The 25,157-nt window shown below is 44.5% G+C and overlaps 1 protein-coding gene across 1 annotated transcript in view; it reads right to left on the reverse strand.

The window, feature by feature from the left end:
- Nucleotides 1–25,157, reverse strand: part of stpg2 (sperm-tail PG-rich repeat containing 2) — an 87,631-nt gene that overhangs the window by 24,295 nt on the left and 38,179 nt on the right. Inside the window, exon 11 of the mRNA XM_042320301.1 lies at nt 760–928. Within this exon, the coding sequence (XP_042176235.1) occupies nt 760–928 (169 nt within the window). The remainder of the gene's footprint in view (nt 1–759; nt 929–25,157) is intronic.

Genomic DNA, 25,157 nt, shown 5'->3' on the forward strand with positions numbered 1-25,157 from the left:
TCTCCTCAACAAGCCCAGTCTATTGTCTCCTCAACAAGCCCAGTCTATTGTCTCCTCAACAAAGTCTATTGTCTCCTCAACAAGCCCAGTCTATTGTCTCCTCAACAAGCCCAGTCTATTGTCTCCTCAACAAGCCCAGTCTATTGTCTTGACTCCTCAACAAGCCCAGTCTATTGTCTCCTCAACAAGCCCAGTCTATTGTTTCCTCAACAAGCCCAGTCTATTGTCTCCTCAACAAGCCCAGTCTATTGACTCCTCAACAAGCCCAGTCTATTGTCTCCTCAACAAGCCCAGTCTACAGTCACTTTCTAGCTATTTGTTCAGTTGATTTGACTCAACATCACTTTAATGAAATTAATAAAGAGTAAAAGATATCAGATCCGCTAGAAAGCAGCATGTTGAGCAGTGCTTAAACCTGGACGGTCAGTACGGTAGCCAGCTACAGTGTGAAGATACAGATCTAGGATCAGCTTTCCCTGCCACAATCTTAACTTTTAACCATTAGTGGGGATAAAGCTAAACTGACCCAAGATCAGTGTCTAGGGGGCAACTTCACACTACACCACAGTGTAGCCTACAGCAGTGGTTCCCAACACTGTTCACTCAGGCCCCCGTTTCCAGCATTGGGGAACATCCTGATGCACCCACCCAATTTCAAAATTACACCTTGTGCATTCTACTATTACAACTTTCAGGAGTAAGTTGAGAGCCGGAGTTCCTAGGGGGCCCCACAGTTTGGGAACCACTGGTCTAGAGTACCTGGGAAGTCCGGATCGTAGCTCAAGAAGGAGGAGTGTCTGGGTGCTGCGCTCAGGAATGAGCTCTGGCGTCTCCTGCCCCCCTCGCTCCTGGGTTCTGAGAAGGAGGCGCGGCCATACGTCTTCTCAAAAGACTCCCGCACGTTGTAGGAGCTTGGAGGAGGGGTGTCCTGGAGAGAAGAAGAAGAAGACTTTATTGTCCATTAACTGGTAGAAAACAAACATTTGTTTTTATGCTCACAACCCCAGAACCCGAGAGGGGTTGGAAGCAATGGGTCTGGCGCAGAGCAGCACCCCTTGAGAAATTGAAGGGGGTTACGTGCCTTGCTCAAGGTCACAACACAGAGAGATGACGATATGGTTACAACACAAAGAGATGATGATATGGTTACAACACAGAGAGATGACGATATGGTTACAACACAGAGAGATGACGATATTATCACAACACAGAGAGATGACGATATGATCACAACACAGAGAGATTACGATATGACACTACCTAGCTCAGCTAGACTACATAGATGAATACTGCAGGGCTACGCTAGCTAGATGACGATATGGTCACAACACAGAGAGATGACGATATGGTCACAACACAGAGAGATGACGATATGAAGGTGTGCCAATCCAGACGAACAGAGAGGAGGAACAGAGAGGAACAGAGAGGAGGAACAGAGAGGAGGAACAGAGAGGAGGAACAGGGAGGAGGAACTGAGAGGAGGAACAGGGAGGAACAGAGAGGAGGAACAGAGAGGAGGAACAGAGAGGAGGAACAGAGAGGAGGAACAGAGAGGAGGAACAGGGAGGAGGAACAGGGAGGAGGAACTGAGAGGAGGAACAGGGAGGAACAGAGAGGAGGAACAGGGAGGAACAGAGATGAGGAACAGAGAGGAGGAACAGAGAGGAGGAACAGGGAGGAGGAACTGAGAGGAGGAACAGGGAGGAACAGAGAGGAGGAACAGAGAGGAGGAACAGGGAGGAACAGAGAGGAGGAACAGAGAGGAGGAACTGAGAGGAGGAACAGATGAGAGAACAGGGAGTGAAGTATACTGATATAGAAATATGATTTGGGTTTTCTCACCAGAATAAATTTGCTCAACATTTTGACTGATCCAGACAATACACATTTTTATTTTTATTATCAAATCCCTCAGTATGACCTTGGCTGCAATAACACTGGTCTGAGAAGTCAACAGACACCATAGCCTTCTCTGACATCCTAGCTGATTGGCTCACCACAAAAAAATTGTGACGGGAACATCTGACAGGCATTCCTATCAATAACATGTTTCTTGTCTAATGACATCGTCCATTCACAGTACAGTGGGATCTAATGAGCGATCCGGTTCCCTCCATGGGGCTGTTGGCTGGCCCTCAGTAGCCTCTCTACAGGGGGGGCCTCATTACATACAATAAATGACCCTTCAGCCTAACATAATAACAATTAATAATAATAATAACAACTGACCACACCAGCCTGTCAACATCACAACACTGACTAAATCACTCATTGGCTGTAATGACCAGAGACCAGACAAGGAAGACACATATCTCAAATATGACCTGAGAAAACTACAATTATAAATGACGATGAATAATGTCATTACGAGTCATATGGATTATCTGTCTAAACCAGGGAGGAGATGTGTATTTTTCCAACCTAGCGCTACTTGGTTTCAAACGAAATTTCCTTCCTCTTCCCATTCACTCCACCCTGAATTCCAGCTCCTCCCCGCTGGACGCAGATACAGACTACCTAAGGTTGAAAAAAACAAGTTCTCTTGTATTCTGAATGCAATTTTGCAACTTAACAAAATGTTGGACTAATTGCTCTTAGCACTTGCACAGAGAGATGACGATATGGTCACAACACAGAGAGATGACGATATGGTCACAACACAGACGATATGGTCACAACACAGAGATGGTCACAACACAGAGAGATGACGATATGGTCACAACACAGAGACACAGAGAGATGACGATATGGTCACAACTCAGAGACACAGAGAGATGACGATATGGTCACAACTCAGAGACACAGAGAGATGAGGATATATGGTCTCAACACAGAGAGATGACGATATGGTCACAACTCGGAGACACAGAGAGATGACGATATGGTCACAACACAGAGAGATGACTATATGGTCACAACACAGAGAGATGACGATATGGTCACAACTCAGAGAGATGACGATATGGTCACAACACAGAGAGATGACGATATGGTCACAACTCAGAGACACAGAGAGATGACGATATGGTCACAACACAGAGAGATGACGATATGGTCACAACACAGAGAGATGACGATATGGTCACAACTCAGAGAGATGACGATATGGTCACAACTCAAAGACACAGAGAGATGACGATATGGTCACAACTCAGAGACACAGAGAGATGACGATATGGTCACAACACAGAGACACAGAGAGATGACGATATGGTCACAACTCAGAGACACAGAGAGATGACGATATGGTCACAACACAGAGAGATGACGATATGGTCACAACACAGAGAGATGACGATATGGTCACAACACAGAGAGATGACGATATGAAGGTGTGTGAACAGGGACCCAATTTGGGACTAGAGAGAAGAACTGAGAGAGGAAAGCTGTGGCTAGTAGCAAATGAAAATGGCACTGAAATGAATTGAATGATCGAGATGGAAATTATAGGTTGGCTGTACCTGTGAGGCTATACCTGTAAAGGCTGGCTGAAATGACAGGTTGGCTGTACCTGTGAGGCTATACCTGTGAAGGCCAGCTGAAATGATAGGTTGGCTGTACCTGTGAGGCTATACCTGTGAAGGCTGGCTGAAATGATAGGTTGGCTGTATCTGTGAGGCTATACCTGTGAAGACCGGCTGAAATGATAGGTTGGCTGTACCTGTGAGGCTATACCTGTGAAGGCTGGCTGAAATGATAGGTTGGCTGTACCTGTGAGGCTATACCTGTGAAGGCTGGCTGAAATGATAGGTTGGCTGTACCTGTGAGGCTATACCTGTGAAGGCTGGCTGAAATGACAGGTCAGCTGTACCTGTGAGGCTATACCTGTGAAGGCTGGCTGAAATGATAGGTTGGCTGTACCTGTGAGGCTATACCTGTGAAGGCTGGCTGAAATGACAGGTCAGCTGTACCTGTGAGGCTATACCTGTGAAGACCGGCTGAGATCTTTTTCTAACAATATTACACATTTCATTTGTCCTCTCCTGTCTGTCACGGAGCCCCAATATGGCTGTAATTACACCTGATGGGAATTTAACTACCGTTCTCACCACCTCTCACCTATTGACAGTAGTCACAATACACTTAATTACAGAGCAGTGCGCCAGCCACGTCTGTCCAATTTCTCTCTCTCGTTTATCGCCATCTATATGCATTTAGAAGTTTCATTTAACGAGTGCTCACACACGTCGGACATGAAACATAATGAAACGGAATACTGATGTGATTTCCCCCTGATTAGCGTCTAGACGTGTTGTCACCAACTAGATGTTTTGCGATTCTTTTCGACACTGAAGAATATAGAGAATTCAAACTAGGACAAGTCAATTGGTTAATTGGGCATGTGTTTAGAATGGGAGCTGTTATGGATTCCCTATTGTTCCGGTTGAGTTCAGAGGTCAGAATTCAAAGAATGTTTTTTTTTTGACTGGTCAGAAAGGTAAACAGAGTGTAATGCCAGAGTCTGGCTTAGCGGGAGTGCGGCTGACGTCACATGTCCCCAGACGGGGGGGTCCCTGAGTCCACCTTTCCTAGCTGCCGTCTCCCCGTCTAGTCCTATCGATGACAATAATTAATCAATCTCAATCAAATAAAACATCTGAAAAAGAAAGAAAGAAAGAAAGAGGTCAGAGTTGAAGTGAACCAATGATTCCACCTTCGTGGGACATGTACTAATCACCTACTATGATTCCTTCCTCAGAACAAGCTCTACGTGAAGACGGGGGGGGGGGGTTGAATCCCAAATGGCATCCTATTCCCTACATAGGGAACTACTTAATATGTATGACCATACAGGCTCTGGTCAAAAGTAGTGCACTATATAGTGTGCCATTTGGGATGAAGCCAGACCTTTTTTAGCTCTGCCTGACAGCCTCACACTAAAGACCATGCGTGTGACATGAACAGTGTACCGGCCATTCCTCTTTTTCTCAGCTCACAGTAGAAGACTATTCCTCATCTCATTAAACCCTCCCCATTAAACAATGACAAAGTTATTTTCAGATGAGGCGGCCATTTAATTTTTCCACCCCATAAATACTGGGCTATATTTATAGTGTATGTTTCATTGAAGCTTCTGCACACTCAGCCGCAGTGGTTAAATAATCGTTTTCTGCTTTATTTAGTTCAAGGGGAGGAATTTGGTGTTCTAATGGGCTCTTAGATGGATCATAAAACCACAGGAATGATAGGGAATCACCATATGCTTGTAGTAGGGTTTTATAGATACTATACTATGATGGCGACCGATCTGCTGCCATCTTCCTCCTTCTTCTCTCTCTCCCATAAACGTGTCTGACATAAATCAAACCGGGACTTTCTCACAAAACCAGATGAAGAATTTTATATTCTATGTTTACATATCCGCGATGTGTTGTAAAAACAGGGGACTGCATAAATTCTCTTATCGTAGCAACAATTACGAATACAAACTACAAACAAATATGAAAATGTACACACTCGCTACTTTAAGTTGCTCTGGATAAGAGCGTCTGCTAAATTACTAAAAATGTAAATGTAAAAATGAAGCAGAGAAGGACATTCTAGTCAAAGGGTGAACAGATTTAACACATCAATACGTTCAGTCTTTTGATGGCTTGTTCCTCTCTCCTTTTCCCATTCCCTGTCTTCCCCCCCTCCCTCCCTGAACTTCACCTCCCTCTCTCAGTCGTTCCTTTGTCATCACTTTGTATTCCCTCTCTTCCCCCTCCCTTCACCACACCTCCCCCTCTCGGTCTTCTCTCCCTCCCTCTCTTTCTTTCTCTAGCTCATCTGGCGGTGAGCGGAGTGACCTGGCTTTGGCAGTGGAGAATCCTAGGCAACCACCAGGCAGCTATACTGTTGGCCCCACAGCTGGGTCCACTCAGCTACCAGACTAACAGACTGTCTGCAGCCTCTTGGCTGTATAAACAGGCAGCAGCCCTAAACCGCACCGGGCCTCGTCCCGTCACTGTTACCAACACGCTCCCAGCATCCCCCTCACCTGTTCCTCCAAACACAGCTGTCTACACACACAGCTGTCTCCCACATGTTCCTCCACATCCCATGAGGAAGAAAAGGGGAAGGAAGGGGGGGGGATATATAGCACAGAAAAATAAGATTCAGAAGAAAGATCTCCCTGGTATTCCGCCGTAGGACAGAACTGTGCATTGCCTACTGATAGAGATGATGTGAAAGCAGCAACATGGAGGTATGGTGTAATCCAGACACCATATTATAATCTTGAAGAGCGTGAAAAACATCAGTCGGACAGCAGGTCAAAGAATGTTTCCTCTTTTTGCTGTAGTTCTTGCAAGGCACCAAGCCTCTGTTTTTAAACATGATGTCAGAACAGAGACACTGTGATAGATATATGTCTCAAAGTCAGGGATTTGTTGGTTCTTTGCTGTGAGGGTTTTGTTGGGTCTTTGCTGTGAGGGATTTGTTGGGTCTTTGCTGTGAAGGATTTGTTGGTTCTTTGCTGTGAGGGATTTGTTGGTTCTTTGCTGTGAGGGATTTGTTGGTTCTTTGCTGTGAGGGTTTTGTTGGGTCTTTGCTGTGAGGGATTTGTTGGTTCTTTGCTGTGAGGGTTTTGTTGGGTCTTTGCTGTGAGGGATTTGTTGGTTCTTTGCTGTGAGGGATTTGTTGGTTCTTTGCTGTGAGGGATTTGTTGGTTCTTTGCTGTGATTCTTTGCTGTGAGGGTTTTGTTGGGTCTTTGCTGTGAGGGATTTGTTGGTTCTTTGCTGTGAGGGTTTTGTTGGGTCTTTGCTGTGAGGGATTTGTTAGTTCTTTGCTGTGAGGGATTTGTTGGTTCTTTGCTGTGAGGGATTTGTTGGGTCTTTGCTGTGAGGGATTTGTTGGGTCTTTGCTGTGAGGGTTTTGTTGGTTCTTTGCTGTGAGGGATTTGTTGGTTCTTTGCTGTGAGGGATTTGTTGGGTCTTTGCTGTGAGGGATTTGTTGGGTCTTTGCTGTGAGGGATTTGTTGGTTCTTTGCTTGAGGGATTTGTTGGTTCTTTGCTGTGAGGGATTTGTTGGGTCTGCTGTGAGGGATTTGTTGGGTCTTTGCTGTGAGGGATTTGTTGGGTCTTTGCTGTGAGGGATTTGTTGGGTCTTTGCTGTGAGGGATTTGTTGGTTCTTTGCTGTGAGGGATTTGTTGGTTCTTTGCTGTGAGGGATTTGTTGGGTCTTTGCTGTGAGGGATTTGTTGGGTCTTTGCTGTGAGGGATTTGTTGGGTCTTTGCTGTGAGGGATTTGTTGGGTCTTTGCTGTGAGGGATTTGTTGGGTCTTTGCTGTGAGCAGAGTTGGAGAGTAACAGATTACAAAAAACGGTAACTGTAATCTGTTAATTTACCAGCAAAAATATTGTAATCATATTACAGATACTTTTGAAAAACTAGATGATTACTTCGAGGATTACTTTTAAATCCAGAAAGGATGTTCGCGAGAAGAAAAAAAAATGGACACTTCGATGTTTTCTCAATGACATTCAAATCAGCATTGAAAAAAGGAGCTAGTTTAAGTTTGTTCCACCTGAGTGAGTCTGGCCACCAATCAGAGACCACTATGATGTCAGAGACCACTATGATGTCAGAGACCACTATGATGTCAGAGACCACTATGATGTCAGAGACCACTATGATGTCAGAGACCACTATGATGTCAGAGACCACTATGATGTCAGAGACCACTATGATGACACACCAAATGTGTTTGATGGATTGCTGGAAAAGAGCAGGAGGCTACAGTCCAAGCTATGTCTTCCAATGGTGCGACTGCTGTCGGCATCCAAATATTATCCAACTTGAATAAACGCTTGGAGGTAAGGATGACAGCAGTGGTTTAGTCTACGGCAATACAGATATCACTTATTATTGATATCTACATAGCACATTGATGTGAATCACACTGCTGCTCTCTCATTTAGATATTTGCGCCTTATGGATTGTGGTTGTTGTGGATGGCTTCACAAATCTAAATGTGTATTTGAACCCAATAATGGTTGAATTCAAGAAGTTTAAGCTGCCTATCAATCATTGATTAGAAACCAGTGGACAGCCAGTGAAAAATGTGCTCTTGCAACAGTTGCACAGTGCGGATCCCAGCCTATGGAACAACAGCTGCACAGTGTGGATCCCAGCCTATGGAACAACAGCTACACAGTGCGGATCCCAGCCTATGGAACAACAGCTACACAGTGCGGATCCCAGCCTATGGAACAACAGCTGTATAGTACAGATCCCAGCCTATGGAACAACAGCTGTATAGTACAGATCCCAGCCTATGGAATAACAGCTACACAGTGTGGATCCCAGCCTGTGGAACAACAGCTACACAGTGCGGATCCCAGCCTATGGAACAACAGCTGCATAGTGCGGATCCCAGCCTATGGAACAACAGCTACACAGTGCGGACCCAGCCTATGGAACAACAGCTACATAGTGCGGATCCCAGCCTATGGAACAACAGCTACACAGTGCGGATCCCAGCCTATGGAACAACAGCTACACAGTGCGGATCCCAGCCTATGGAACAACAGCTACACAGTGCGGATCCCAGCCTATGGAACAACAGCTACACAGTGCGGATCCCAGCCTATGGAACAACAGCTGCATAGTGCGGATCCCAGCCTATGGAACAACAGCTGCACAGTGCAGATCCCAGCCTATGGAACAACAGCTACATAGTGCAGATCCCAGCCTATGGAACAACAGCTACACAGTGCGGATCCCAGCCTATGGAACAACAGCTGCACAGTGCGGATCCCAGCCTATGGAACAACAGCTGCACAGTGTGGATCCCAGCCTATGGAACAACAGCTGCACAGTGTGGATCCCAGCCTATGGAACAACAGCTGCACAGTGCGGATCCCAGCCTATGGAACAACAGCTACATAGTGCGGATCCCAGCCTATGGAACAACAGCTGCATAGTGCGGATCCCAGCCTATGGAACAACAGCTGCATAGTGTGGATCCCTATGGAACAACAGCTGCATAGTGTGGATCCCAGCCTATGGAACAACAGCTACATAGTGCGGATCCCAGCCTATGGAACAACAGCTGCATAGTGCGGATCCCAGCCTATGGAACAACAGCTACACAGTGTGGATCCCAGCCTATGGAACAACAGCTGCACAGTGCACATCCCAGCCTATGGAATAAAAGTGGGGCTTTTATTGCTCAATCTAATTCATGCTGATAAAAAAATACATCCATAGACCTAATGGACACAAGCTTAAACTTGCACACTTCTGATAGACTTAAAGGGGCAATCTGTAGTTGACACATCCATTTCTGGACTTTTAAATTATATTTTTTTCCATTGATTCTTGACGAATATAACTTAGAAATCCCTCATGAGCTTAGTTCAACTGTCGTATCAGAACACCAAATAAAAGCTTGTATTTCTCCAATGTTTGTAAACAAAGTAAATGTAAACAAACACTGTATAGCCTCATAACATGGTTAAAACAATAACTGACATCATGGAGGGTCAGTCCTCGCATCCATAGTTCTGCCTATTAATCTGAGACTGGTTACATTTCTCCAGTCCCCTCCCTTAGCTTTTTACCAAAACAGTGGCGGGGTGTCCGTTTTGTTATCGTTTCATCTGTGGAGTTGTCCTTTAAACAGCTGCATATTATTATCAAGATATCAAAGTGTCACCAACTAAAAGGTAAACAATAGGCCTATAGCAAATGCAGCATATGGCATTACTTTTTCACATGTAAATAGCACTTTTCAGTAGTAGTCAAAGCATGCCATTCCATGAGCGCAGCATTTATTTTTCAACTCGAATCAATGAGACCAATCAGTCCTCCATGACAACATCGTAAACAACAGAGTAGGGCTGGCTAATAAGTCCTTCGTTTTGGGGTCACGTTCAGGTAAAACAATTAGGCTAATCTATACTTCCATATTTCCAAGTCCTATTCTTGAAGATCAAGGGGTATAACGTTTATTGGAATGACTGGAAAACGTTGGTTTTTAATGTAAAGATGTAATTTAATCGTATTTTTATTATATGCAGTAGAAAGCGATGGGTTAGTAGAAGCCTACATGACCAACCCATAAATTAAAATGTCACATACATGGCCAGTTATGTCAACTTTGACATTGATTTATCCTGCAATAGATGCAGTTCAATTGGTAACATACATTTTGGTCTTCTTCTAATGCCTCTTAAGGGGAAAGTAAATCTAAAAGTAACAGAATGTAATCAGGTTACATTACATGAGTTTGGGTTATCCAAAAGTTGCGTTACTCATTACAATTCAGGACAGGTAACTAGTAACTGTAACGGATTACATTTATTAAGTAACCTACCCAACCCTGACTGTGAGGGATTTGTTGCGTCTTTGCTGTCATTATTGAAATCAAATCAAAATAGATGCATGCTATAATCACTTTAAAAGTGTTCCTTCTCCCAAGTCTGTGACCATTTGCTGACCAATCAGTTATTGCCAGAGTTACGACAAACAATACCATCTATATCCTCCTGCATATCCTACAGTTGAATGTTTTTTTTTAAACAGATCAATAGAAATTACATTTTCAAAATGGGGTGTGTTGCTAAGATGAATGATTCTGACATTCAACGGACCAATGGGTGCAGCTCAGGGGCTTCATTGATCAGAAACTAAATTCAAAGTTGGACTCTTGCGCTTAGGGGGGTTGAACAACGAGGTAGGGTTCAGTGTAGCTCTGGCCCAAGGTACACACACTAACGACCTGGATCAGAGCTAGGTTCAGCGGCACACTCTTGGCGTAAACTCGAAAACAGCAGTGTTAGGAGAGTAATCACAACTTTACAGAGAGAGGGGAGATTTTACACAAACAAGACTGTGATCTTTCCTCAAGCCATAGACTGCATCCACACATGTCATAAACCCTAAAAGCATGCAGGATCCCCATCTCTACCCCCTCTCTCTTTCTGTTCCTCTGCCTCTAATTCCCTACCCCCTCTATCTTTCTGTCTCTCTGCCTCTAATTCTCTACCCCCTCTCTCTTTCTGTCTCTCTGCCTCTAATTCCCTACCCCTCTATCTTTCTGTCTCTCTGCCTCTAATTCTCTACCCCCTCTCTCTTTCTGTCTCTCTTCCTACAATTCTCTACCCCCCTCTCTCTTTCTGTCTCTCTGCCTCTAATTTTCTACCCCTCTCTCTTTCTGTCTCTCTGCCTCTAAATCTCTACCCCCTCTCTCTTTCTGTCTCTCTGCCTCTAATTTCTACCCCTCTCCTTTCTCTCTTTCTGTCTCTCTGCCTCTAATTCTCTACCCCCTCTCTCTGTCTCTCTTCCTATAATTCTCTCTGCCCCTCTCTTTCTGTCTCTCTGCCTCTAATTCTCTACCCCCTCTCTCTTTCTGTCTCTCTGCCTCTATTTCTCTACCCCCCTCTCTCTTTCTGTCTCTCTGCCTCTAATTCTCTACCCCCTCTCTCTTTCTGTCTCTCTGCCTCTAATTCTCTACCCCCCTCTCTCTTTCTGTCTCTCTGCCTCTAATTTTCTACCCCTCTCTCTTTCTGTCTCTCTGCCTCTAATTCTCTACCCCTCTCTCTTTCTGTCTCTCTGCCTCTAATTCTCTCTGCTCTCTGTCTCTCTGCCTCTCTACCCCTTCTCTCTTTCTGTCTCTCTGCCTCTAATTCTCTACCCCCCTCTTTCTGTCTCTCTTCCTATAATTCTCTACCCCTCTCTCTTTCTGTCTCTCTGCCTCTAATTCTCTACCCCCTCTCTCTTTCTGTCTCTCTGCCTCTATTTCTCTACCCCCTCTCTCTTTCTGTCTCTCTGCCTCTAATTCTCTACCCCCTCTCTCTTTCTGTCTCTCTGCCTCTAATTCTCTACCCCCTCTCTCTTTCTGTCTCTCTGCCTCTATTCTCTACCCCCTCTCTCTCTTTCTCTCTCTGCCCCTACCCCTCTCTCTTTCTGTCTCTCTGCCTCTAATTCTCTACCCCCTCTCTCTTTCTGTCTCTCTGCCTCTAATTCTCTACCCCCTCTCTCTTTCTGTCTCTCTGCCTCTAATTCTCTACCCCCTCTCTCTTTCTTTCTCTCTGCCTCTAATTCTCTACCCCTCTCTCTTTCTGTCTCTCTGCCTCTAATTCTCTACCCCCTCTCTCTTTCTGTCTCTCTGCCTCTAATTCTCTACCCCCTCTCTCTTTCTGTCTCTCTGCCTCTATTTCTCTACCCCCTCTCTCTCTTTCTGTCTCTCTGCCTCTAATTCTCTACCCCTCTCTCTTTCTGTCTCTCTGCCTCTAATTCTCTACCCCTCTCTCTTTCTGTATCTCTGTCTCTAATTCTCTCCCCCCTCTCTCTTTCTGTCTCTCTGCCTCTAATTCTCTACCCCCTCTCTCTTTCTGTCTTCCTATAATTCTCTACCCCCCCCTGTCTTTGTCTCTCTGCCTCTAATTCTCTACCCCTCTCTCTCTTTCTGTCTCTCTACCTCTAATTTTCTACCCCCTCTCTCTTTCTGCTCTCTGCCTCTAATTCTCTACCCCTCTCTCTTTCTGTTCCTCTGCCTCTAATTCTCTACCCCCTCTCTCTTTCTGTTCCTCTTCCTCTAATTCTCTACCCCTCTCTCTTTCTGTCTCTCTGCCTCTAATTCTCTACCCCTCTCTCTTTCTGTCTCTCTGCCTCTAATTCTCTACCCCTCTCTCTTTCTGTCTCTCTGCCTCTAATTCTCTACCCCCTCTCTCTTTCTGTCTCTCTGCCTCTAATTCCCTACCCCCTCTATCTTTCTGTCTCTCTGCCTCTAATTCTCTACCCCTCTCTCTTTCTGTCTCTCTTCCTACAATTCTCTACCCCCTCTCTCTTTCTGTCTCTCTGCCTCTAATTCTCTACCCCCTCTCTCTTTCTGTCTCTCTGCCTCTAATTCTCTACCCCCTCTCTCTTTCTGTCTCTCTTCCTACAATTCTCTACCCCCTCTCTCTTTCTGTCTCTCTGCCTCTAATTCTCTACCCCCTCTCTCTTTCTGTCTTCCTATAATTCTCTACCCCCTCTCTCTTTCTGTCTCTCTGCCTCTAATTCTCTACCCCCTCTCTCTTTCTGTCTCTCTACCTCTAATTCTCTACCCCCTCTCTCTTTCTGTCTCTCTGCCTCTAATTCTCTACCCCCCTCTCTCTTTCTGTCTCTCTGCCTCTAATTCTCTACCCCCTCTCTCTTTCTGTCTCTCTGCCTCTAATTCTCTACCCCCTCCCTCTTTCTGTCTCTCTGCCTCTAATTCTCTACCCCCTCTCTCTTTCTGTCTCTCTGCCTCTAATTCTCTACCCCCTCTCTTTCTGTCTCTCTGCCTCTAATTCTCTACCCCCTCTCTCTTTCTGTCTTCTGTCTCTTCCTATAATTCTCTACCCCCCTGTCTTTGTCTCTCTGCCTCTAATTCTCTATTTCCCCCTCTCTCTTTCTGTCTCTCTACCTCTAATTCTCTACCCCCTCTCTCTTTCTGTCTCTCTGCCTCTATTTCTCTACCCCCTCTCTCTCTTTCTGTCTCTCTGCCTCTAATTCTCTACCCCCTCTCTCTTTCTGTCTCTCTGCCTCTAATTCTCTACCCCTCCCTGTCTCTCTTTCTGTCTCTCTGCCTCTAATTCTCTACCCCCTCTCTCTTTCTGTCTCTCTGCCTCTAATTCTCTACCCCTTTCTCTCTTTCTGTATCTCTGTCTCTAATTCTCTACCCCTCTCTCTTTCTGTCTCTCTGCCTCTAATTCTCTACCCCCTCTCTCTTTCTGTCTTCCTATAATTCTCTACCCCCCTCTCTTTGTCTCTCTGCCTCTAATTCTCTACCCCCTCTCTCTTTCTGTTCCTCTGCCTCTAATTCTCTACCCCCTCTCTCTTTCTGTTCCTCTGACTCAATTTCTCTATCCCCTCTCTCTTTCTGTTCCTCTGCCTCTAATTCTCTACCCCCTCTCTCTTTCTGTTCCTCTTCCTCTAATTCTCTACCCCTTCTCTCTTTCTGTCTCTCTGCCTCTAATTCTCTACCCCTCTCTCTTTCTGTCTCTCTGCCTCTAATTCTCTACCCCCTCTCTCTTTCTGTCTCTCTGCCTCTAATTCTCTACCCCCTCTCTCTTTCTGTCTCTCTGCCTCTAATTCCCTACCCCTCTATCTTTCTGTCTCTCTGCCTCTAATTCTCTACCCCCCTCTCTTTCTGTCTCTCTTCCTACAATTCTCTACCCCCTCTCTCTTTCTGTCTCTCTGCCTCTAATTCTCTACCCCCCCCCTCTCTCTGTCTGTCTCTCTTCCTATAATTCTCTACCCCCTCTCTCTTTCTGTCTCTCTGCCTCTAATTCTCTACCCCCTCTCTCTTTCTATCTCTCTGCCTCTATTTCTCTACCCCTCTCTCTTTCCCCTCTCTCTCTTTCTGTCTCTCTGCCTCTAATTCTCTACCCCTCTCTCTTTCTGTCTCTCTGCCTCTAATTCTCTACCCCCTCTCTCTTTCTGTCTCTCTGCCTCTATTTCTCTACCCCCTCTCTCTTTCTGTCTCTCTGCCTCTAATTCTCTACCCCCTCTCTCTTTCTGTCTCTCTGCCTCTAATTCTCTACCCCCTCTCTCTTTCTGTCTCTCTGCCTCTAATTCTCTACCCCCTCTCTCTTTCTTTCTCTCTGCCTCTAATTCTCTACCCCTCTCTCTTTCTGTCTCTCTGCCTCTAATTCTCTACCCCTCTCTCTTTCTGTCTCTCTGCCCCCTCTCTCTTTCTGTCTCTCTGCCTCTAATTCTCTACCCCCCTCTCTCTTTCTGTCTCTCTGCCTCTATTTCTCTACCCCCTCTCTCTCTTTCTGTCTCTCTGCCTCTAATTCTCTACCCCCTCTCTCTTTCTGTCTCTCTGCCTCTAATTCTCTACCCCCTCTCTCTTTCTGTCTTCCTATAATTCTCTACCCCCTGTCTTTGTCTCTCTGCCTCTAATTCTCTACCCCCTCTCTCTTTCTGTCTCTCTACCTCTAATTCTCTACCCCCTCTCTCTTTCTGTCTCTCTGCCTCTATTTCTCTACCCCCTCTCTCTCTTTCTGTCTCTCTGCCTCTAATTCTCTACCCCCTCTCTCTTTCTGTCTCTCTGCCTCTAATTCTCTACCCCCTCTCTCTTTCTGTCTCTCTGCCTCTAATTCTCTATTCTCCCCCTCTCTCTTTCTGTCTCTCTGCCTCTAATTCTCTACCCCCTCTCTCTTTCTGTCTCTCTGCCTCTAATTCTCTACCCCCCCTCTCTTTCTGTCTCTCTGCCTCTAATTCTCTACCCCCTCTCTCTTTCTGTCTCTCTGCCTCTAATTCTCTACCCCCTCTCTCTTTCTGTCTCTCTGCCTCTAATTCTCTACCCCCTCTCTCTTTCTGTCTTCCTATAATTCTCTACCCCCTGTCTTTGTCTCTCTGCCTCTAATTCTCTACCCCCTCTCTTCTGTCTTTCTGTCTCTCTACCTCTAATTCTCTACCCCCTCTCTCTTTCTGTCTCTCTGCCTCTATTTCTCTACCCCCTCTCTCTCTTTCTGTCTCTCTGCCTCTAATTCTCTACCCCCTCTCTCTTTCTGTCTCTCTGCCTCTAATTCTCTACCCCCTCTCTCTTTCTGTCTCTCTGCCTCTAATTCTCTACCCCCTCTCTCTTTCTGTCTCTCTGCCTCTAATTCTCTACCCCCTCTCTTTCTTTCTGTATCTCTGCCTCTAATTCTCTACCCCTCTCTCTTTCTGTCTCTCTGCCTCTAATTCTCTACCCCCTCTCTCTTTCTGTCTTCCTATAATTCTCTACCCCCCTGTCTTTGTCTCTCTGCCTCTAATTCTCTACCCCCTCTCTCTTTCTGTCTCTCTGCCTCTAATTTTCTACCCCCTCTCTCTTTCTGTCTCTCTGCCTCTAATTCTCTACCCCCCTCTCTCTTTCTGTCTCTGCCTCTAATTCTCTACCCCCTCTTTCTGTCTCTCTGCCTCTAATTCTCTACCCCCTCTCTTTTGTGTCTCTGCCTCTAATTCTCTACCCCCTCTCTTTCTGTCTCTCTGCCTCTAATCCTCTCTCTCCCTCTCTCTTTCTGTCTCTCTGCCTCTAATTCTCTACCCCCCTCTCTCTTTCTGTCTTCCTATAATTCTCTACCCCCTGTCTTTGTCTCTCTGCCTCTAATTCTCTACCCCCTCTCTCTTTCTTTCACTCTACCTCTAATTTTCTACCCCCTCTCTCTTTCTGCTCTCTGCCTCTAATTATCTACCCCCTCTCTCTTTCTGTGTCTCTGCCTCTAATTCTCTACCCCCTCTCTTTCTGTGTCTCTGCCTCTAATCCTCTACCCCCCTCTCTTTCTATCTCCCTATAATTCTCTACCTTCACTCTCTGTCTCTTTCTGTCTCTAATTTTCTACCCTTGTTCGCTATTCCTCTCTCTATGAAGCAATGTGGATCTAAAACAAGTAACCAGCCCAAGCATAGTAACAAAACTCTGATATACTCTGCAGTCGTACTAAAATAGGCGAATGCATCACTGTTGTGACACTGAGCTCAGACACAGAGCGTGCTGTTAAGATCTCTGCTAACATAAATCTAATGTAATGGTTTTAAAAGCTAATGAGTTGCTCCGCTAGATAGCAGACGCATTGTTATTTTCAAAACCATACCATCTGTTGGAACGGAAGAAGACGACTGGAAAAAATACAGATTATGCGCCTGAATCTTTGCTAATTATTTCTGGGTTTACTTGGATCTCCCATTAGCCATTCCGACTGCAACAACTACTCTTCCTGGGGTCCCCACACAACACACAACACGCAACACAGAACAATAATAAACAACACGCAACACAGAACAATAATAAACAACAAGCAACACAGATCCAACAAGACATTAAAATAAAAGAATCAGACAACAAGACAACAAAAGGAGAAGACAATCTATCATCAAAGTCAACAAAATATCAAATGTAATGCACACACGCGCATGCACACACACATGCACACACACATGCACACACACGCACACACAGCAATAAAACCTGATCCAAACAGATGAGGTCTACTATACTGTGAGATAGTGGAGGGATAATGCAGTCTGTTCCAGAGGCTGGTAGTAAACGTTAGCACTAACAGCCTTCTCTGGGCTTCTCCGGGCTGCACTAATAAGGCTCTCTTCTTTCTCTCATTAAGTGTGTTTAAGAGCCTGTTTTATTTCGTTTTTCCTAAGGCTGCTTTTTCAACACCAGTCAGCTGATCAGACATTAGGTGGATGTGAGCCAGCGACTCCCTCTGATCCACGGTGCCGTTATTAGCTGAAACACGTGGAATCCTGCATCCCAAATGGCACACTCTTTACTATATTTGGGACGCCACCTTCATAATGGCCAGGAAGGAAGCATGGTATGGCTGAATACTGTTTGTTCAGTCGACTCGAGACACTCCCTCGTATTTTAATGGGGAGCAGACTAAAGTCAAGACAGACAGACAGACAGACAGACAGACAGACAGACAGACAGACAGACAGACAGAGACAGACAGACAGACAGACAGACAGACAGACAGACAGACAGACAGACAGACAGACAGACAGACAGACAGACAGACAGACAGACAGACAGACAGACAGACAGACAGACAGCGCTGGCTCTAATCAAACAGAAAACGTGGTACTGCATCAAACTGGGCCAACTGATAGCACTGGCAAGGGGAGACTGCCATGTCAAAGATCAGATTTCTTAAGTGTATTTAAAGTCGCTAGTTAACAAAACACTGTCTGTTTACAATCTCTATCGTTAAAATGGCTAACGACTGTTACATATACAGTATCTAATTAAAGTCACACTGCAGTGTGCCTTTTTAAAACTTTGTTAAGAATCCTCTCACAGTCTGTCTACATCATTATCCCCTCTGTTCGGACTCCAGTTAATGTACCACAACGTGGAAGAAGTCTGAACTGAAATGTTCCAGACAGAGCGGCACAGAGCTGCATGGGGTCACCTGCAGACGATCTGGTAGACAGGGGTCTTGGCTCGATAAAAACGTTATTACCGAGGGGAGGCTGTCAGAGACACTGGTCAATACAGCCGTAGGACTCAACTGTCCCCGCACCGCTTTCATCTTACCAACATCCTACCTCTTTTATGAAAGTGACAAGAAATTGAGTTGAACTCGATAGACTAAAATAGCAGCGGAAGGATGCCTAAGGCAGCCCACTTCTCACGCCACATGAAACCCTCTCATGGGTTTTCTAATCACCGTCATGCATATGACAACTGACAGCATAATCTATAGCCTCTTTCCATTCTTTCAGACAGCCTTCTTCGGTCTTGCAAACCGTGTAAATAGTTCCTCCCGATAGTCAGTATACTGTACATACATTAACCCCAGGAACCTCTGCATGACCAAACTCTCACCAAACTCTCACATCCGTTTGTGGGCAACATGACCAAATTCACACAGAAATGTGAGTTCTAGATCTGTCATTCTCGTTGAAAGCAAGTCTAAGAAGCAGTAGATCTGTTCTATGTGCGCTATTTCTATTCTTCCCGTTCTTAAGTTTTGTTTTTGCATCTTTTACTTCCGGTTTCAGCTTCAAACAGCTGGAAAAATATTTCACAGTGGTTTAGATGGAACAATGACTCTCTACACTACACATTGCTTGTTTTGTCACATGAACTGACATTAGGGAAACTAATAGAATTTTAGCAACCATGAAATGGCGGAGCTATTTCCGCATATTGCTCCTTTAAATGAATTACTAAACTTCATTTTAAGCTTTATCATAATTATTTATAAAAAACGATCTGCCAGCTGGACCAGGCAAAGAGTACGCCCCCCCCCCCATACTTCTAGGTAAGTGGTTCACCACGGCGCAACGATATGCATGCAGAGAGTATCGTGAGTGGAGGAGGAGAGAGTGTCGAGATACACACACAGAGTTTGATTTGACTTAGCCTGCCGGTGATGGTCAGGCCTTGCAGGAGGTATGCTGTACATTAATTTGATCAAGCTATGTAGCCTATCGATTCCTTCTTGATGAATAGATCAAACCTTCTTGATGAATAGATCAAACAAACATGTTTTGTTGTTTCTCTGTAATACTAGCCACCAAGCAATGTTATGAAGTTGGCATTAGCTAGTCAGCTAGATCGGTTCCCAATCTCTCAACTTCCTAACTATCTACCAAGCCATTTCAAGCTAGAGTAGCTTGTCTAACTATCTCAGCTGCCTGCTGACAAGGTTGATAGACTTTATAAAATACTCCAACGTATTTCATTATTGGGTTATAATACTATATAACAGTGTGACAGTTGTACTAATCTAAGGTAGGGAAAAGGTTCTTAATGTGCTTCATTAATTCAAATGACAATAGAACAGGTAAAGAAGTATGCTTAGATAACCTATTTCGAACAATATACATAGTTGAAGTGTAGCTATGATGAAAATTACAGGCCTCTCTCATCTTTTTAAGTGGGAGAACTTGCACAATTGATGGCTGACTAAATACTTTCTTGCCCCACTGTACATATACAATGATAATGACTCTAGACTGCAGAAAAAAGCTGTTTCAGGTTGTTGAAAAATGCTAACCCCCCCCCCGTGCACGATTTGAATGAAACTTCCAGATGGAGAAACGGGTGCATTCTGTCTAAAGGACAAGGAATTGTCCCTAAGGTAAGCATGCTGAGACGGACGCAGGTGCCTCTCAGGACGAACTGTTGCCTCGAGCACTGGCAGCATGTAGGCAGCGTGTTGCTTTTGTTTTACAAGTTGAATACTTCAAGACTATAATGTGTGCAAGCACACACACACACACACACACACACACACACACACACACACACACACAGGGAAACACATACTGTAGAGTAAGCATAGGCAAGCATGCATATAATCTCTTTCTTTCTCTCTCTCAATTCAATTCAAGGGGCTTTATTGGCATGGGAAACGTGTTAACATTGCCAAAGCAGGTGAAGTAGATAATATACAAAAGTGAATTAAACAATAAAAATTAACAGTAAACATTACACATACAGAAGTTTCAAAACAATAAAGACATTACAAATGTCATATTATATATATATTTTTTATTTTTTTTAAATATATATATATATATACTGTGTTGTAACAATGTACAAATGGTTAAAGTACACAAGGGAAAATAAATGAGCATAAATATGGGTTGTATTTACAATGGTGTTTGTTCTTCACTGGTTGCCCTTTTCTTGTGGCAACAGGTCACAAATCTTGCTGCTGTGATGCACACTGTGGAATTTCACCCAGTAGATATGGGAGTTTATCAAAATTGGATTTGTTTTCGAATTCTTCGTGGATCTGTATAATCTGAGGGAAATATGTCTCTCTAATATGGTCATACATTTGGTAGGAGGTTAGGGAGTGCAGCTCAGTTTCCACCTCATTTTGTGGGCAGTGAGCACATAGCCTGTCTTCTCTTGAGAGCCATGTCTGCCTACTCTCTCTCTCTGTAAAACTCACTCTCTCTCTGTAATACTCACTCACTCTCTCTCTCTCTCTCCTTTCTTTCATACCAACTCTCTCTCTCCTTTCTTTCATACCCACTCTCTCTCTAATACCCTCTCTCGCTCTCTCTAATAACCCCTCTCTCTCTCTAATACCCTCTCTCTCTCTCTCATACCCACATGTGATCTCTCTCTCTCTAATATCCCCTCTCTCTCTAATACCCACTCTCTCTCTCTCTCTCTCTCATACCCACTCTCTCATACCCTCTCTCTCTCTCTCTCTCATACCCTCTCTCTCTCTCTCTCTCTCTCTCTCTCTCTCTCTCTCTCTCTAATACCCACTCTCTCTCTCTCTCTAATACCCACTCTCTCTCGTACCCACTCTCTCTCTCTCTCTAATACCCACTCTCTCTCTCATACCCCCTCTCTCTCTCTCTCTCTCTCTCTCTCTCTCTCAAACCCTCTCTTTCTCTCTCTCATAGCCTCTTTCTCTCTCTCTCTAATATCCACTCTCTCTCTCTCTCTCTCTCTCTCTCTAATACCCACTCTCTCTCATACCCACTCTGTCTCTCTCTCTCTCTCGCATAGCCTCTCTCTCTCTCTCTCTAATATCCACTCTCTCTCTCATACCCCTCTCTCTCTCTCTCTCTCTAATACCCACTCTCTCTCTCATACCCTCTCTCTCTCTCTCTCTCTCTCTCAAACCCTCTTTCTCTCTCTCTCTCTCTCTCATAGCCTCTTTCTCTCTCTCTCTAATATCCACTCTCTCTCTCTCTCTCTCTCTCTCTCTCTCTCTAATACCCACTCTCTCTCATACCCACTCTGTCTCTCTCTCGCATACCCTCTCTCTCTCTCTCTAATACCCACTCTCTCTCATACCCACTCTCTCTCTCATACCTACTCTCTCTCTCTCATACCCTCTCTCTCTCATACCCACTCTCTCTCTCTCTCTGTGGCAAATTGCATAATTTCTTCATAATTGCATAATCCACTCTCTCTCTCTCTCTCTCTCTAATACCCACTCTCTCTCATACCCACTCTGTCTCTCTCTCGCATACCCTCTCTCTCTCTCTCTAATACCCACTCTCTCTCATACCCACTCTCTCTCTCTCTCTCTCAATTTCAATTCAAGGGCTTTATTGGCATGGGAAACATGTGTTAACATTGCCAAAGCAAGTGAGGTAGACAACATACAAAGTGAATATATAAAGTGAAAAAACAACAAAAATTAACAGTAAACATTACACATACAGAAGTTTCAAAACAGTAAAGACATTACAAATGTCATATTATATATATATACAGTGTTCTAACAATGTACAAATGGCTAAAGGACACAAGATAAAATAAATAAGCATAAATATGGGTTGTATTTACAATGGTGTTTGTTCTTCACTGGTTGCCCTTTTCTCGTGGCAACAGGTCACAAATCTTGCTGCTGTGATGGCACACTGTGAATTTCACCCAGTAGATATGGGAGTTTTTCAAAATTGGATTTGTTTTCAAATTCTTTGTGGATCTGTGTAATCTGAGGGAAATATCTCTCTCTAATATGGTCATACATTGGGCAGGAGGTTAGGAAGTGCAGCTCAGTTTCCACCTCATTTTGTGGGCAGTGAGCACATAGCCTGTCTTCTCTTGAGAGCCATGTCTCTCTTTCTCAATAGCAAGGCTATGCTCACTGAGTCTGTACATAGTCAAGGCTTTCCTTAATTTTGGGTCAGTCACAGTGGTCAGGTATTCTGCCGCTGTGTACTCTCTGTGTAGGGCCAAATAGCATTCTAGTTTCTCTCTCTCTCTCTCTCTCTCTCATACCCACTCTCTCTCTCTCATACCCTCTCTCTCTCATACCCACTCTCTCTCTCTCTCTGTGTGGCAAATTGCATAATTTCTTCTGTGGTGGATCTGCGATTGCTCGTTTTGCTTCTCTGCACGACGGTAATTAAATCGATGCAACTCTTGTTCAATAAATGTATGTTTAGCAAGACTTCTAATTATTTCCGGCCACTCTAATTGAATAGATTACGTGCTCACGGGCCTGTTGCAGGGGACAGAGAACAAATGATTTTTCCATTCCCTGTCATCACCACAGCGTTGATATACTTAACCTTGACATAGTCAGTACCTATTAGTAGCTGGCCCGTGTTCTCGTCATATTCTGTCTCGTTCCATAACAACGTTTAGATTGCCAAGAAACATAAAAACGTACCTTTTGTTCCTTCCTCGTATGCATAACGGATATTACAGTTTTAGCAGCCGTGTTTTGACCAACAGGGATGATATTCTCAGCTAGTTACTTTAGGGGTGGCTGGTAGAAATGTGTAATGCTGCGAGGTACAGCTCTCTGTCATATACCCGCAGTTCCAGATTGTACACGGCTACACAACAGCAGAATGATATTGGCAATCACTGCTCAGTGCTCAAACACAATGCTTTCTTCTCTGGGTGGGATGCGGGAAGAAATATCACTGATCTATAGATGTAAAGAATTCTGCCCAAGGGCAAGCATCAGCCCTAAATGAAATTGGACTATCCCTCTGGCTAGTCCCTAACCTCTGTGTCTGGGGGTCAGAGCCATTATCTACAGGGTGCTTCATTCATTTGAGCCCAGTTGCTTCTTATAATTTCTGATACCATCATTTCTGTCATTTCTCCAATAAGAAAAGATACGTCTCTAATGACACCCTATTCCCTATACAATGCACTGCTATTGACCAGAGCCCATATAGGACTTGTGGATGATGATCTAAAGAAGAAGAATACAGAATACAATAGGGACAGTCCTTCTGAATTGCGTTATCAAAAAAGGATTATACAGAAAGTGGGAAAAACACTGGCCTGTTTTTCTGTTATGCAGCAGCGCACGGATCTCCATTTTACACAAAGCACAGTCGAACCGTCTTGCAAAAAAAAAATGAAATAATGTTTGACCTCTTTTGAATTCAAGCTTAAGAACTACAGAGGAAAAGGGAGAGTAAAGAGATGAGTTTTTTCTCTTTTTTGTTCACCCCACATCACATAGTCCCTTCTTTGATAGAAGCGGCCTGATTATACACTGATTAGACACTTTTAATATCCATCGCTGTGGGAACCAGGGGGAAGGAGAGCCGCAGCACGGCGCTAACTGCTACGGCGTCTCGGGGTTTTTCATTAACTGCCCATAAAGGAGGCCCAGCATGGCGTTATTACAACTCTCTCAGATCCAGCTCCACACAGGAATCTGTTCAGACCCACCGTGTGTGTGTGTGTGTGTGTGTGTGTGTGTGTGTGTGTGTGTGTGTGTGTGTGTGTGTGTGTGTGTGTGTGTGTGTGTGTGTGTGTGTGTGTGCGTGTGTGTGCGTGTGTGTGCGTGTGTGTGCGTGTGTGTGTGTCTGCGTGTGTGTAGGAGAAAACAGCAGGGAGGCAGGGGGACAGAAATGGTAAACAGGAAAAATACCCAGTCTCATCAATAATCACGGATGTTCTCTGACAATGGGAAAGAAATAGTCATCGAATCAAATCCTCCTTCATTTGACTTCATTGTCAAACACTGGCTATGAGATTAAATTGCAAATTACGTTGTTTGATGGAATATTAAATGTTTTTAGTCCCCAAACTAATGGCGCCGTGGTGTAGGATGACTGTTGATGTGTGACCGTCTGGGTGATGTCTGTATTCAGAAGATGAGTTGTCATTTAGGGACAGTTGTTTGCTTTTGTTGAGCTTTTTCTTTGACCGGTGTTTCCAGCATTATCCACTAGGTTTACTGCAGGTAGAAAATAGTAGGACATGTTCTTTAACTGACACAAGCTGTCTCCAATCAGTCAGTCAATCAATGTCTGGTAGTGCGTGAGTGTTTGATGCGGTATCAACCTAAGCCAGAGAAGGCGTAGCTCTGTAAATCTTAATCACACAAAGCCGATTATTTTGCAGGGAATACAATTTGTATATCAGTGAATCTACACCTCACTTAGCTCAAGCTGATCCTCTCCAACGGACTAGGAAGTTGTAGCTAAAATGTCTTCAATTTGGGACAGTTTAAGAGGAGAATCAATGAAACCAACCATGGAAGGATATTGTAGCTCAAACCCGTGTCCAGTGACTGTCAAGCCAACACCTTAACCATCGGGGGGTAGCCCCAACCGGGACTCAAACCCAGGTCCAGTGACTGTCAAGCCAACACCTTAACCATCGGGGGGTAGCCCCAACCGGGACTCAAACCCAGGTCCAGTGACTGTCAAGCCAACACCTTAACGCCAAGAGGTCCGAACCTCTTGATGAGCTCACTAGGTGCTGGTTTAAATCAAATCAAATGTATTTATATAGCCCTTCTTACATCAGCTAATATCTCAAAGTGCTGTACAGAAACCCAGCCTAAAACCCCAAACAGCAAGCAATGCAGGTGTAGAAGCACAGTTTAAGGCTGTTACACTGCACTAACCCTTTCCCTGGCGTAATTTATTTACATTTTTAAACTTTACCTTTATTTAACTAGGCAAGTCAGTTAAGCACAAATTCTTATTTACAATGACAGCCTAGGAACAGTGGGTTAACTGCCTTGTTCAGGTGCAGAACAACAGATTTTTACCTTGTCAGCTCAGGGATTCGATCTAGCAACCTCTCAGTTACGGGCCCAACGTTCTAACCACTAGGCTACCTGCCTCCCCTGGTAAAGGCCTTGGCTTGACAGTCACTGGACCAGGGTTTGCGTCCCGGTCGGGGCTGTACTCATTTGTGGATGTCCATCACTCATTTCGTTTGATATGTTACGAATTACAATTCGTATCATACAAAAAATGATACGTTTGCAAAATGTATGATATGTTACAA

Source organism: Oncorhynchus tshawytscha, linkage group LG04 (genome assembly GCF_018296145.1).
Source record: "Oncorhynchus tshawytscha isolate Ot180627B linkage group LG04, Otsh_v2.0, whole genome shotgun sequence".
NCBI lineage: Eukaryota > Metazoa > Chordata > Actinopteri > Salmoniformes > Salmonidae > Oncorhynchus > Oncorhynchus tshawytscha.